At 45.5% G+C, this 12,591-nt stretch overlaps 1 protein-coding gene across 4 annotated transcripts in view; it reads right to left on the bottom strand.

Moving 5' to 3' along the window:
- The window catches only part of ATP11C (ATPase phospholipid transporting 11C), a 219,872-nt gene that overhangs the window by 89,913 nt on the left and 117,368 nt on the right, over positions 1-12,591 (bottom strand). For all 4 annotated transcript variants that reach the window (XM_055121800.1, XM_055121798.1, XM_055121797.1 and 1 more), the window contains exons 3-4: positions 4,730-4,819; positions 1,123-1,203 (exon numbers count right to left, since the gene is read on the bottom strand). In XM_055121800.1, the coding sequence (XP_054977775.1) occupies positions 1,123-1,203; positions 4,730-4,819 (171 nt within the window). The remainder of the gene's footprint in view (positions 1-1,122; positions 1,204-4,729; positions 4,820-12,591) is intronic.

Below are 12,591 nucleotides of genomic sequence, written 5' to 3'. Positions count from 1 at the left end.
GATAACCCCCAGAGGAAAAGGGTAACCTTCGTCCCAGGACTGTTCCACAAACCTTCGCTTTGAAAGGTCCTGGGGGCACCTTTTAAGAACTCTCAAAAATAGCCATTTTCCGGGGCTGGAGCGATAGCACAGCAGGTAGGGCATTTGCCTTACACGCGGCGGCCGACCTGGATTCGATTTCTAGCATCCCATATGGTCCCCTAAGCACCGCCAGGAGTCATGCCTTAGTGCAGAGCCAGGAGTAACCCCTGAGCATCACAGGGTGATAACAGCCCCCCCCCCACAAGAAAAGAAAAAAAAAAACTAATAGCCATTTTCGATGAGCTAGATCCTTCTGGACTGTCCCATATACCTGAAACCCACTAGCAAACCTTATCCACGGGCCTGTTCCTTTTCCCCCTAACCGATTGCCAGATTCATTTTCTTCTGGCATTTTCCAAAAGTGTGCTCATACGACAGGCTCAAAATATTTCAGAGGCATCGATAGTATAAATAGTGGCACTTCATCAGCTGTGACAAGAAGAGTCCCAGCCTCCTGTACTGCCTCCTCCTCCTGGGAACCTGAAGCAGTCGTGCTCCTGACTGCACTGCTGGCGACAACCGCCCTAAGTCTCTGGCAGAACACAAACTTAGACAATCCATTTGATTTTCCCAGAGAGGGCGCTCCACGGGCTGGAAGGGACGGCTCTGCCTGCAGGAGACCTGCACAGGATCCCCAACACACCTGGGTCCCTGGAGCAGTGCCGCGTGTGGCGCCCAAGGTTTACTTTCTCTCATCTATTTTCATAAGGGCTACGACCGCTACGTTCAGAGGGCCTGGGGTCTCTCTCTGGGCCCAGGCTGTGTGTTCTTTACACAGATTGACTATCCCAAAAATAGAAATGCTGTTCAAAATTCCCCTCCCATTTCTTGACTGAGCTATTCGAGCTCTTTTTTTCCCTCCCCTTGGTAGAACACTAAGGAAAGGAGCAAGAAATCATGGAAGAGAGCTTCAGCAGGAATGAAATACACATGAGATCCATGGCGCATGCTGCCGGCTTGACAGAAACAGGCGAGGACTCCAGCCAGCGTGAGGCGAACCCAAGGACTCAGAGCAAGTGTCCTCGGCGACGAGAAGCCTACCTGCTTGATGGCTGTGACTGTTATCACAAAGAAAAGCGGGAGGCCACTGGTAACTGGACTTGTTGGAGTGTCAACGGTGACCTAGAGTAAAGAAAGGGCTTGGAAAGTAAAATCCAGGGGCTGGAGCAATAGCACAGCGGAGAGGGCGCTTGCCTTGCACGTGGCCGACCCAGGTTTGATTCCCAGCATCCCATATGGTCCCCTGAGCACTGCCAGGAGTAATCCCTGTGCATTGCTGGGTGTGACCCAAAAAGCAATTAAAAAAAAAATCCAGTCAAACCATGAGCCACCACGCAGAACTCCCATGCCGTGTGCACAGTTCAAGCAGAAGGACAAAACATTTGTCACAGGGCTGGTGTTTCGTGTTGCTGTTCATGGCAAACACAGCTAGTCAGTTTAAGCACATCGTCCTAAATTCAGTCTTCGCACTCAGCCCTGTTGAATGAACCCCCGACTGACGTGCACTTAGCAGGATTCTCCACGCCCAGGAGTGGGCAGGCTCTCGAGATGAGGCACTTTAAACCAAATGGAGATAAAACCCCTACACACACACACACACACACACACACACACACACACACACACACACCACCCCCCTAATAAGAATGGGAAGCAGAAGTTTCACTCCAAGGAGAGGCCTGCGGGGTACAAGTGGCTCTGAGAGAATGGAGCAGGGCATAGCCGGGCCTACTGTGTGGTGAGACAGGGAGCGGGAGGGGGAGATGTTCTCCCTTCTCGACCCCTCTGACAGCGGGAGATCACTTTGAACAGAACTACCTTGCGAGGACCCCCTGGCACTGCTGCGCGGGTGAGTGGACGGCAGGAAGGGCACAGGAGGTAGGATAGGGAGGGCACTGGGAGGCTACTGCTGCCAGCAGGGGGAAAGATGACAGGGGTGAGGGCGGAGGGGCAGGTGGGGGCAGCGCGTTCTGGAGAGCCCATCCGTGTATGTTCAGGAAGTGATGGTGGCAGGCCCGGCGAGGGAGTTCTTGAGTGGGGCAGTCAGAGCTGTTTTCTGGTTGGCACCTTGCACTGGATGGGTAATTTGGTAGTTTTCATTCACTGAGATAAATGCCAGGAAGAAAACATGACTTCAGAAGTCATGGGTCGGATGTGCCCGCATGACTCACTGACTCTCCCCTTGACCCACCACCCAGCCCCGTCCCTAACACACACAATATTCTGCGGGAAGAGGCTGCAACAGAGCCCGGTGCTGGCAGGCACACACGGAAGTCCCATTGTGGTATTCGTCACTATGAAAACGCACTCTGAGCCTCGAAAAATCCGTTACGATGACCGTCTTCTCTTCTAAGCCCTCTTGAGCTCCTTGCAAGTAGAAAATGAGTAATAAGGTCTGCTACAGGGACTGGAGTGATAGCACAGCGAGTAGGGCATTTGCATTGCATGCGATGCAGCCTACCCGGGTTCGATTCCCAGCATCCCATATCAGGAGTAATTCCTGGGTGCACAGCCAGGAATAACCAACCCCTGTGCATCACCGGGTGTGCCCCCCCCAAAAAAAAACCAAAAATAATAATGTCTGCTGCAATCCCATCGCATTTCACTCATGCTACTTTTATGACCTTTTCAATGGTAAATTAAATTAATAGACATCTGTCGTCCTGGCTTGCTCAGCAATTCTTAAAGGGCAGAAAAGCCTTATCTTGGTCATCATTGTAATGGCTCCCTTGGCACTTCCTATACGTTGGCTGAACCGTGCTGAAAGGCGCTGTGTGCCAAGGAGAGTGGCTCTGGTGAGGGTGCAATTCCCTGAGCCTTGCTCTGTAAGACAGATGAGCCACGGAGGGAGAGGAGTTCCTTTGCAAGTGCCCCATCATTCAAGACCAAAGTTGGCTCTTACCCACATCCCCAACCCGAATGGAGTCGCAGGGATAGATTTAATTACAGTACCATTTACTCAAAGCTCCGAAGTGGATAAACAGAGAAGCACTTAACATCAACAAAGCATTTGAGCAATTTCTCTGGGATGTTTCTGCTTCATTTGGGGGGAAAAAACACGAAATGAGAAAAAAAGTGCATGCTGAACATAGCAACGTCCTCGGGATAATTCTGTGGAGGGAAAGATGGTAATAGGGGGCTGGAGTGATAGTACAGCAGGGAAGGTGTTTGCTTTGCACATAGCCAACCCAGGTTCGATCTCCAGCATTCCATATGGCTCCCTGAGCATCGCTGGATATGACCCCCAAAACACTACCCCCCAAAAAAGACTGTAATACTCTGGAGACTTAAAGATAGAAGACATAGGGCTGGAGCGATAGCACAGTGGGTAGGGAGTTTGCCTTGCATGCGGCAGACCCGGGTTCCATTCCCAGCATCTCATATGGTCCCCTGAGCACCACCAGGGGTAATTCCTGAGTGCAGAGCCAGGAGTAACCACTGAGCATCGCTGGTGTGACCCAAAAAGCAAAAAAAGAAAGATAGAAGACATAACTTGATATGTTTAAAATTTAAAACACAAAATCATAGCAGACACACAGAGAAGCAGATTGCTTATTTCACTGTCAGCCTTAGAGCAAGTGAATGAAGAAGTACAAAATGGCAATTGGGATATTATGAAATAAATTAGCTAAAACTCACATTCAGCCAAATCAAACTATAAATGTGGGCTGCCGCAGATCTTTGAACAATAGGGATTCAATTGCATAGATCCCATTACGTGTGAAATTTTTTCAATAAATGTATCAGACTTTTGTTTCATGGGAGATGTGTAACCATTTGTAAAAGACTTAGCTGAAGGTTCAGGCCATACAGAACAATTTAAAAAATTAATGTATGTCATGTATATCTCAAGTAAAAGGAATAGCTTATCATCTCCCACTATAAAACACACAGTGATCTACTATAATAAGCTCATATGTATCAAAACATACACACACAACAGAGACCACACATAGCACTATTCATAAGCAACAAAAAGAAAAACAAGCATTATTGGTCAGAATTCGAGTCAACAGTACTAGCAAGTGGCATCAATCCCCATTTGGTTCAAGGGTCAAACTTTTCTATTTTTGACCTGGGTTCCATTCCTCCGTCCCTCTCGGAGAGCCTGGCAAGCTCCCTGTGGCGTATTTGATATGCCAAAAACAGTAACAAGTCTCACAACGGAGATGTTACTGGTGCCCGCTCGAGCAAATCGATGAACAATGGGAAGACAGTGCTACAGTGCTACATAATGACAGGGAACATTTGTTCCAGGATGAAGCTATGAAGTCCATAAAAGATTTTTTGGGTACCTCACTCAGCAGGTTTTTTTTTTGGGTGGGGGCACCATGCAGTATCTGGGACGAAGCCCAGGGCCACGCACATGCTATGCACAGCTTCCCCACTGAGCCACACCCCCGGTCCAGAAGATTTCCTTTCCGAGTGATCAAGTTGTAGGTGTTCTGGTAAAAACTGTTACTTAAAAAATGCAGAAAAGTGCATAAATATGAAAATGTATTATCCGAACTTTAAACAGTCTGATTATCATAAGCCCTAAGGCTTCTTTTTATTAAAGGGCATTTTAAGGTTAGAAATAGATTGAAACTCTGAAGCAATTCTGTTTCTAAAAGTGGAGTGAGCGAGTGGCTGTTTTTGGAGTTCTTACCTGTACAAGGAAAATGATGAGAAAATAAAAATTGGCGATTCTTCTGAACTGCTCGAAGAGATTCTTTGGGAGAAAATTCCAAAGTGTATACTGAAAGGGAGGGAGGGGAGTAGAATGGTTATTATAAGGTAATTTAAAAACCTTAATAATAAAAATACTGATTAATAAGGGTCTAACATTATCACAATACTCTGAAATCCCATTTCAAATCAAATACTTGTAATTACCTGAAAATCTGAATGAATAGAGAAATGAGGTATCTAAACACTTTCTTTACTATAACTTATGATTCACTGGTTTAGTTATGGTTTGGGGGCTACACCCAGCAGTGCTGAGGACATCCTCCTTGCTCTGTTCTCAGGAGCACTCCTGGCGGGCTCAGGGCACCACATAGGACGCTGGGGATCAAACCTGGGTCGGCCATGTGCAAGAAGAGTGCCCTGGCCCCTATACTATACTGTCTCTCCCACCCCTCGTTGTTTTTTAATTTCCCCCCTTCTCTTCTCTCTGTCAATACTGCTGCTGTACTGACTCGGGGTGACACACATGGCCATGGTGCTTGCAGGCTGCTAGGGATTCAGTTGGGGAGTTAAAGTCAGAGGGCGCATGCACACCCCACCCACTAAGAGACATCCCCATGTGTGTGCAGCCCTCACACGTAGTGCTTGCACATCTTTTTTTAGCGGGGCTCTTGTCCTTTAGCTGCGGGGTGCGTGCCAGGGTCATATTCTGTGCAACTTCCCGAACTCCTAGCCTTGTGTTTGCCAGGGAGGCACTTTAGCCACAGAGCTAAGTCATGGCCCCTAGAAACGGTTTCCATAGCCTTTGCTCTTCCACAGAAGATCTAAATGACGTTTCAGGTAATGTCATTCTGTACATCAATGCGGAGTTCCATGACAGAACTCATGACTGCAGTTACAGACATGGACAATTCTACAGAGGCTACCCCCAGGGCCCAGGGCTCATTACTTGGGATCTTGCATATGTCAGGTTGGTGGCTCCCGAGGCTCAATCCATCCATCACCCATGTGCACTGTATTTGCTTTCACTTCAGTTACCAACACAACTCCCACCCACCCACCGCCCTTTCCTAACAAGTGACAAGGGTTGTGATGCTGAAACGTAACTGGGAAGGATGAAACATCACAAAGGTTGTTCTCGAAGAGAGTTGGTGCTCGAGGACCTCGTCCTTTAAAAGTCACCAGGAGGGCAGTTATGTTGAGACAAGTAAGCCGAAGAATGACAAACACAGGATGATCTCACCTCAGATAGGTGAGAATATGGGTACTAATTCCACATCAATGTGGAATATGGAATACTGGATGAGGAAATGTTCTGTAGTAAAAAAGGGGATGCCCAGATCACCCTTGACCCCAGTGTTTAGAGAGAAGAAGGACAGAGAAGGAAAGAAATCAAGGGGGAAAGGAGAGGAGGGAAGTAATGGGGGAACAAGGAGCAGGGCTTCAGTTACACGGGTGACATGGGAGTGGTAGTGCCATATATTCCAAACACGGCTCAACAACACTGAAAACATGAGAGCTAAGTGGTGGTCACTGAAATTTAGTAACGTGCCTGTAATGTGCCTGTCAAGGTTAACAGGCGGGGCTGGAGTGGGGGTTGGGTGACAGAGGGAATCTGGGAACACTGGTCGAGGGAAGTTGATACTGGTGGTGGGATTGATGTTGAAATAGTATATGCCTAAAACTCAACTACTGATAACTTTGTAAATCACAGTTCTTTTTTAAAAAAATGGGAAAAAGTCACTAGGAGGGGCTAGTGTGGTAATACAGCAGACAGGGTATTTGTCTTCACATGGCTGATCCGGGTTTGATCCCCGGCATCCCATATGGTCCTCTGAGCACCACCAGAAGTAATTACTGAGTGCAGAGCCAGGAGTCACTCCTGAGCATGAGTAGTTGTGGCCCCAAATCCCAAACAAATCCCAAACAAAAATAATCACTAGGAGGCCCACATCCCTATCTAGACTCTCCTTCTGGGTGATGTGCACCTCGCGGCTGAGAGCCCCACAGCACATCTGCAACTCAAGCTCCATTTCCCCTCTTTCCTCCTGGGTCCCCACAGCCCCATGCCCAATCTCCATCATTGCAGCCAGCCCACCTACATACGTCCAACCTTCAGAGTGCTTGCTCACCCATCCTTCCGGAGTCACAGTCACATCCTGTCTGTACTCACAACTCCACTCACCGCTACTTGGACCCTGACACCTCACACTGCACATACTCCTCCTGTCACTGGGAAAGTACTGAGAGAGAAGGAAGAGACCAAGACCAAGCCTGAACCCTCAGAGACTCCCAGGGGTCTGAAGTACAAAGATCCACCCTCAGAGCACTGCCAACAGTATGCCACAGAAGCCGACATGCCAAAAAAGCCCACCAAGACCAGTGAGTGAAAATAACAGCAAGGAAGGGTCTGTGGGTACCAACCAGCTCCGTAAACTCTCAGAGAATGACTTTACCAACCCCACAATGAGGACGCTATTGAGCTCAAAGAAACAATGACACAGGTAGTCAGGAAGGCCTAAGGAAAGTATGGGAGCAAAAGTCAGAAAACTACAATGAGAAGCGACAGAACAAAAGAGGATGGTTGGTGAAAAACTCAATGGAAGGTCTGAGCCGCCAGAGGAACAGCAGCTGGGCTCCAAAATGACATGCAGGAAATTGCTAGGAAACAGCAAAGGTGGGAAGATGTCTGCAAAGCAATGGAGAGCACACCGCGACCTATGGGATGAGTTCAAGAGGAACAGTAAGAATCATGGGACTCCCTGTAGAACAGGAAGGCAAATTTGGAGAAGAACCACTAATTGAGTAAATCACAGACCAGGATTTTCCAGAATGGAGGCGTGTAGGCACCCAGATGCAAGAGGGCCAAAGTGACTCAGTGAAAATGGGGCCAACCAGAAAAACTTCAAGACACACTGCAACCAGAATTACAAAAGTCAAAGACAGGGAGAGAATACTGGAAGCAGAAAGATCAAAAAAGAAACTGGCATACAGAAGACCTCCCATAAGATTAACCACAGACCTAACAAATGAGACTCTTTGGGCCAGAAGAGAATGAAGGGACATAGGAAAGTAAAAACTCAAGTGAAATGAACACCCAAAAAGGTACTCTCCAACTCTGTTATCGTTCTGATTTGAAGGAATTATACAAAGCTTCATGGACAAGCAACAAGCTTAGAGAATCCATAACCATGAAACCAGTACTACAAGAAACAACAGAAGCATTTATTTGTTTTTGGATTTTATTTTTAAAAGCTGTTTACAATAATTTGTTATATTTAATATTCCAACATCAATCCAACCACCATTACACCTACCCACCACCATATTTAGGATGTTTCCACCCTGATCCCCAAACCCTGACCCCAAAGTAGGACTTAAAGAATTTATTTGGTATTGCTTACTATGTATAATCTGCTAAAACTGATCCAAGAGTTTCTTTAGAGGAAAGTGTGTGAAGTGTGTTGTATCTCAAACTGGAGTTAGTAAGCCCTTGTATAAGAGATTACCAACATATAAAATGTCACACAGCCACAAACGTGGCCACGCAAAAAGAGCTTCTTTAGAACCAGGTAAACTCCTCAGCATGTTACCAATGACTATGGCATTCATTCGTGGCACCCAGAGTTGTCCTCCATTAGAAAAAGAAAGGTCTGTTGGGGAGGCCAGACCAATCGTACAGCAGGTCGGGTGCTTACCCTGCACGTGGGCAACACAGGTTCAATCTCTGGTATCTCATACAGTCCCCAAAGCACTGCCAGAAATAATTTCTCAATGCAGAGCCAGGAGTAACCCCTGGGCATCACCAGGTGTGGCAAAAAGAGGAAGGCCTGCCTGTGATTCCTAAGCTGCTAAATTAATGTTTCATTTTATTTCAAGTGTTCTTTCACACTCAGGTGATTTTTATAGGTATAGAGTTTTTTTTTCTTTTATGGCACAGCGGGTAGGGCATTTATTTGCCTTGCACATGGCTGATCCGGGTTCGATTCTTCCGCCCCTCTCGGAGAGCCCGACAAGCTACTGAGAGTATCTCGTCCACATGGCAGAGCCTGGCAAGCTACCTGTGGCGTATTGGATATGACAAAAACAGTAACAAGTGTCACATGAAGATGTTACAGGTGCCCGGCTCGAGCTAATCAACGAGCAACGGGATGATAGTGACAGAATTATTAAACAGATATTTAAGCATGATATAGAAAATATTTTCTGAACATAAAACCAGCATTACCTTTTTAAAGTAAATCACACTTTTATACTTTCATAAAAGCAAAAAAAACCTATTTACTTTGACACAAAAGTGAAAGAATGAAAAAAAAGAATCTATTCAGATTTCTCTTTGATTTTTATAAATTCTCTCCTCACTCTTCCCAAACTGTGTACTTATAGGATTTACTGATTTGATGTAAATTTCAATATGGATTGGCATAGAATTATTTACACTACTCATTTTCATTTTTTACATATCTGTGAAGATATACAGCTTCTTAAAAATTCTTATCAATCTTCATATTGATTTACGATTTTATGGAAGATCAGGAATTGACCTTTATTCAACTATATGTGCAAAGTGTCCCCACTTTCACAGCCTAAAACCAGTTCTCGGGACTGGAGAAAGATGACAGAGGGTATGGCACTTGCCTTGTACTCGACCAACCCCGGCTTTTATCCCCACCCCATATGGTCCCCCAACCCTGCCAGGAGTGCTACATGAGTACTGCCAGATGTGGCCCAAAATAACAATTTAACAAACCAGCTCTCCTATGTGAGATATAAAGAAACACAGCTAACAAGCAACAAGAGACAACTGGAGATTTCCTCAATAGAACTGAGTTTAGGTGGGGCAGGATGGCTGGGTGGGAGTAGGGGGGTGGGAAATAAGCACTCTGCTCATGAGGGTGGTGTTGGAATGAAATGTGCATGAAAAGCATAGTTCACAGTACTGTAATTCATGGTACGTCAATAAAAATGGCAAAGAACAAATATATAATCAAATCTTAAAACCGTTTGTTTCAAAACTTACCAGAAGGAGTTGGATTTTTCTATAGGAACAAAGGAAGAAATTTTCACTTCAAGATCTACATTTACACAGGAAGGGCATGCAATTATATATCCCAAGAATGTGTGTAATATGAGGACATAGCCATTGGATTAGGTAAAGTGACCCAAAAAAGTCCAAGTTTTAAAAGTATTTGGCAATTTACCACTCACCTCTTTAAAAGATTCAGGAGTCAGGTCACCTCTCTTTAAAAGTAGCTCAGGGGTCAGGAAGTGAATATGAAGGGAGACTAACTCAACCATTGGGACTTCTGGGGTTCAAACCAACAGCCAGGCTGGAAACTTCCCCCAGCATCAGGCAAGCACCTCAGGGAAAACAGTTCCAAGCGAAGTGACCCGTCAGGGGTTATACCTCACGTGGGAGAGAGTCCACGCTTCTCATCTGGTTCCCAAGGTAGCTTGTGACCAAAATTAAATAGGGCTCAAAAGCACAGATCTTGGAAGCAGATGCATTAGCCATCCTGCCCCAAAGACTACACAACAATTTTCAAAACCATTAAGTTCCACTCCAACAACTGCCTGTCAGCTGAACTCCTGGCTTACTGACCTTCAGTTCCATAGCTAAAGGTTTTCTAAATAAGCAAACATTAAAGGATTCCTACTAGTCTCAGGACACACCGAAAGGAAACCATTTGGTTGTCTCTTAAGGGATGCACGCACGCGTGCACTCATGCTCGAGCACGCGCGCGCACACAACACACACACACACACAGAGTTGCTTTTAGCTTCCTATAAGAATGCTCCTTGAGGGCTGGAGCGATAGCACAGCGGGTAGGGTATTCGCCTTGCACGAGGCCAACCCAGGTTCGATTCCAGCATCCCATATGGTTCCCTGAGCACCGCCAGGAGTAATTCCTGAGTGCAGAGCCAGGAGTAACCCCTGTGCATTGCCGGGTGTGACCCCCCCGCAAAAAAAAAAAAAGAATGCTCCTTGAATATAAAGAAAAAGAATGGGAGACTAATACCCAAGAGTAGTAGAGATAAGGACCAAGAGGTCTGCCCCACAGCTTGGAAACTGGCCTCACATGCTGGGGGAAAAGGCAGCTGAGATAGAGAAGGGAACACCAAGTAGATGTTGGGAGGACCCATTCGGGTTGAAAGATGCATGCCGAAAGTAGACTATAGACGGAACATGATGGCCACTCAGTACCTCTATTGCAAACTACAACACCCAAAAGGAGAGAGAACAAAAAGGAATGCCCTGCCACAGAGGCAGAGTGGGGTGGTGGGGGATGGGATGGGGGTGGTGGGAGGGATACTGGGAACATTGGTGGAGAATGGGCACTGGTGGAGGGATGGGTAAACAATCACTGTATGAAATGCAAACACGAAAGTTCATAAGTTTGTAACTGTACCTCAGTGATTCACTAATAAAAAATTAAAAATACATAAATAAATTAATTTTAAAAAAAAGAATGTTCCTTGAGGATTTCCAGTTAAGTTGTCTCTACAGGGACACACACACACAAACACACACAGACACGGGTAGGGAGGGCATTTGCCTTGCACGAGGCAGACCCAGGTTTAATTCTCAGTATCCCATATAGTCCCCTGAGCACCACCAGGAGTAATTCCTGAGTGCAAAGCCAAGAGTAACCCCTGAGCATCACCTGATGTGGGGTGTGTTTCAAAAAGCAAAAAAAAAAAGAGAATGCTCCTTGGGAACATACTAGGAGCCCCCTTTGCCATAGGTACTGAGCACAGGGTTTGGCACAGAGCAGGCACACAGGAAATCTTGATTAAAACTGCTGTGCTCCACAGATACTGGGGAAAAACAGCTTTAGTGCCGGCTATTGTTCTAAAGAAAAAGCAAATTAAGTTTCTCATCTCTTTATTATAATGCAAATGCAAGAGGGCTTACATTATTTCAATGCAGACCAAGGCAAGCCTACATTTTCAGAGTTTTCTAATTAAAACGGAAATTGAATTAAAACCACGTACACCATGTTATTCAAGTTGACTTGTTTATCAGAAATGTTGGACTGTCTGGCTTATGCAGTTGTTCTAAACCAAAAACAAAGTGAATTCACAGGAAGAAATTGTTTATAGCAGTTGTTTCAGACACAATGAGAACTGAGTATTTTGGGTGTTTTATACTATCTTAAAAACTAACTATAATCTTTGAAAGCAACTCTGGCATCAAACAAATTTGAAAATGATTTTCTATCGAAAAAATGCCTGTTTCCCGAGCGTATCTAACGCATTAGCTCTGGAATGGATTAATAAGTGCATCCAAACATGGCCTCAATTTTGTGAAAAAAAAAAAAAAACCTGGCTCACCCCCCTCAAACATCATTTAATTTAAAACTGAAGTCTTCTAGCTCCGCTAAACACCTTTTCTAATTCAACAGCAGGAAGTTAAGTGAATCTTTCCTTGAGTCTCCTAGGTTAATTTAAGCAAAAGGAGGCTTAACAAATTTTGTGCTCTTACCCAAAGTCCAAAAATTCTCCGAGTTAGAATTTAAAATGCCTATGAGTAAGCTAAAGCCCCCACATAATTTCTACTGAGTCTGTATATCCCTGGAGGAAAATACTCATTTTTTAACTAGTAGCAGTTAACAAAATGAATAGGGGCCAATGTGATAGAACGGCAAGCAGGGCATCTAACTGGCATGCGCCAGACCCGGGTTCAGTGGTCCGGGTGAACTCCCACCCTGTATGGGAGTTCACCAGAGCACAGTCAGGATTAAGCCCTGAGCATCGTTGGGTGTTGCCCCCCCCAAAAAAAAAGTTATAACTATTTACAGTAAAAAACAACAATGAAAGGCAAAAGAAAACACGGCTCTC

Source organism: Sorex araneus, chromosome X, assembly GCF_027595985.1.
Source record: "Sorex araneus isolate mSorAra2 chromosome X, mSorAra2.pri, whole genome shotgun sequence".
NCBI classification, from domain to species: Eukaryota; Metazoa; Chordata; class Mammalia; order Eulipotyphla; family Soricidae; genus Sorex; species Sorex araneus.
Note: the sequence above shows the minus strand (reverse complement) of the source record. Positions and strands in the feature narration are given on the sequence as shown.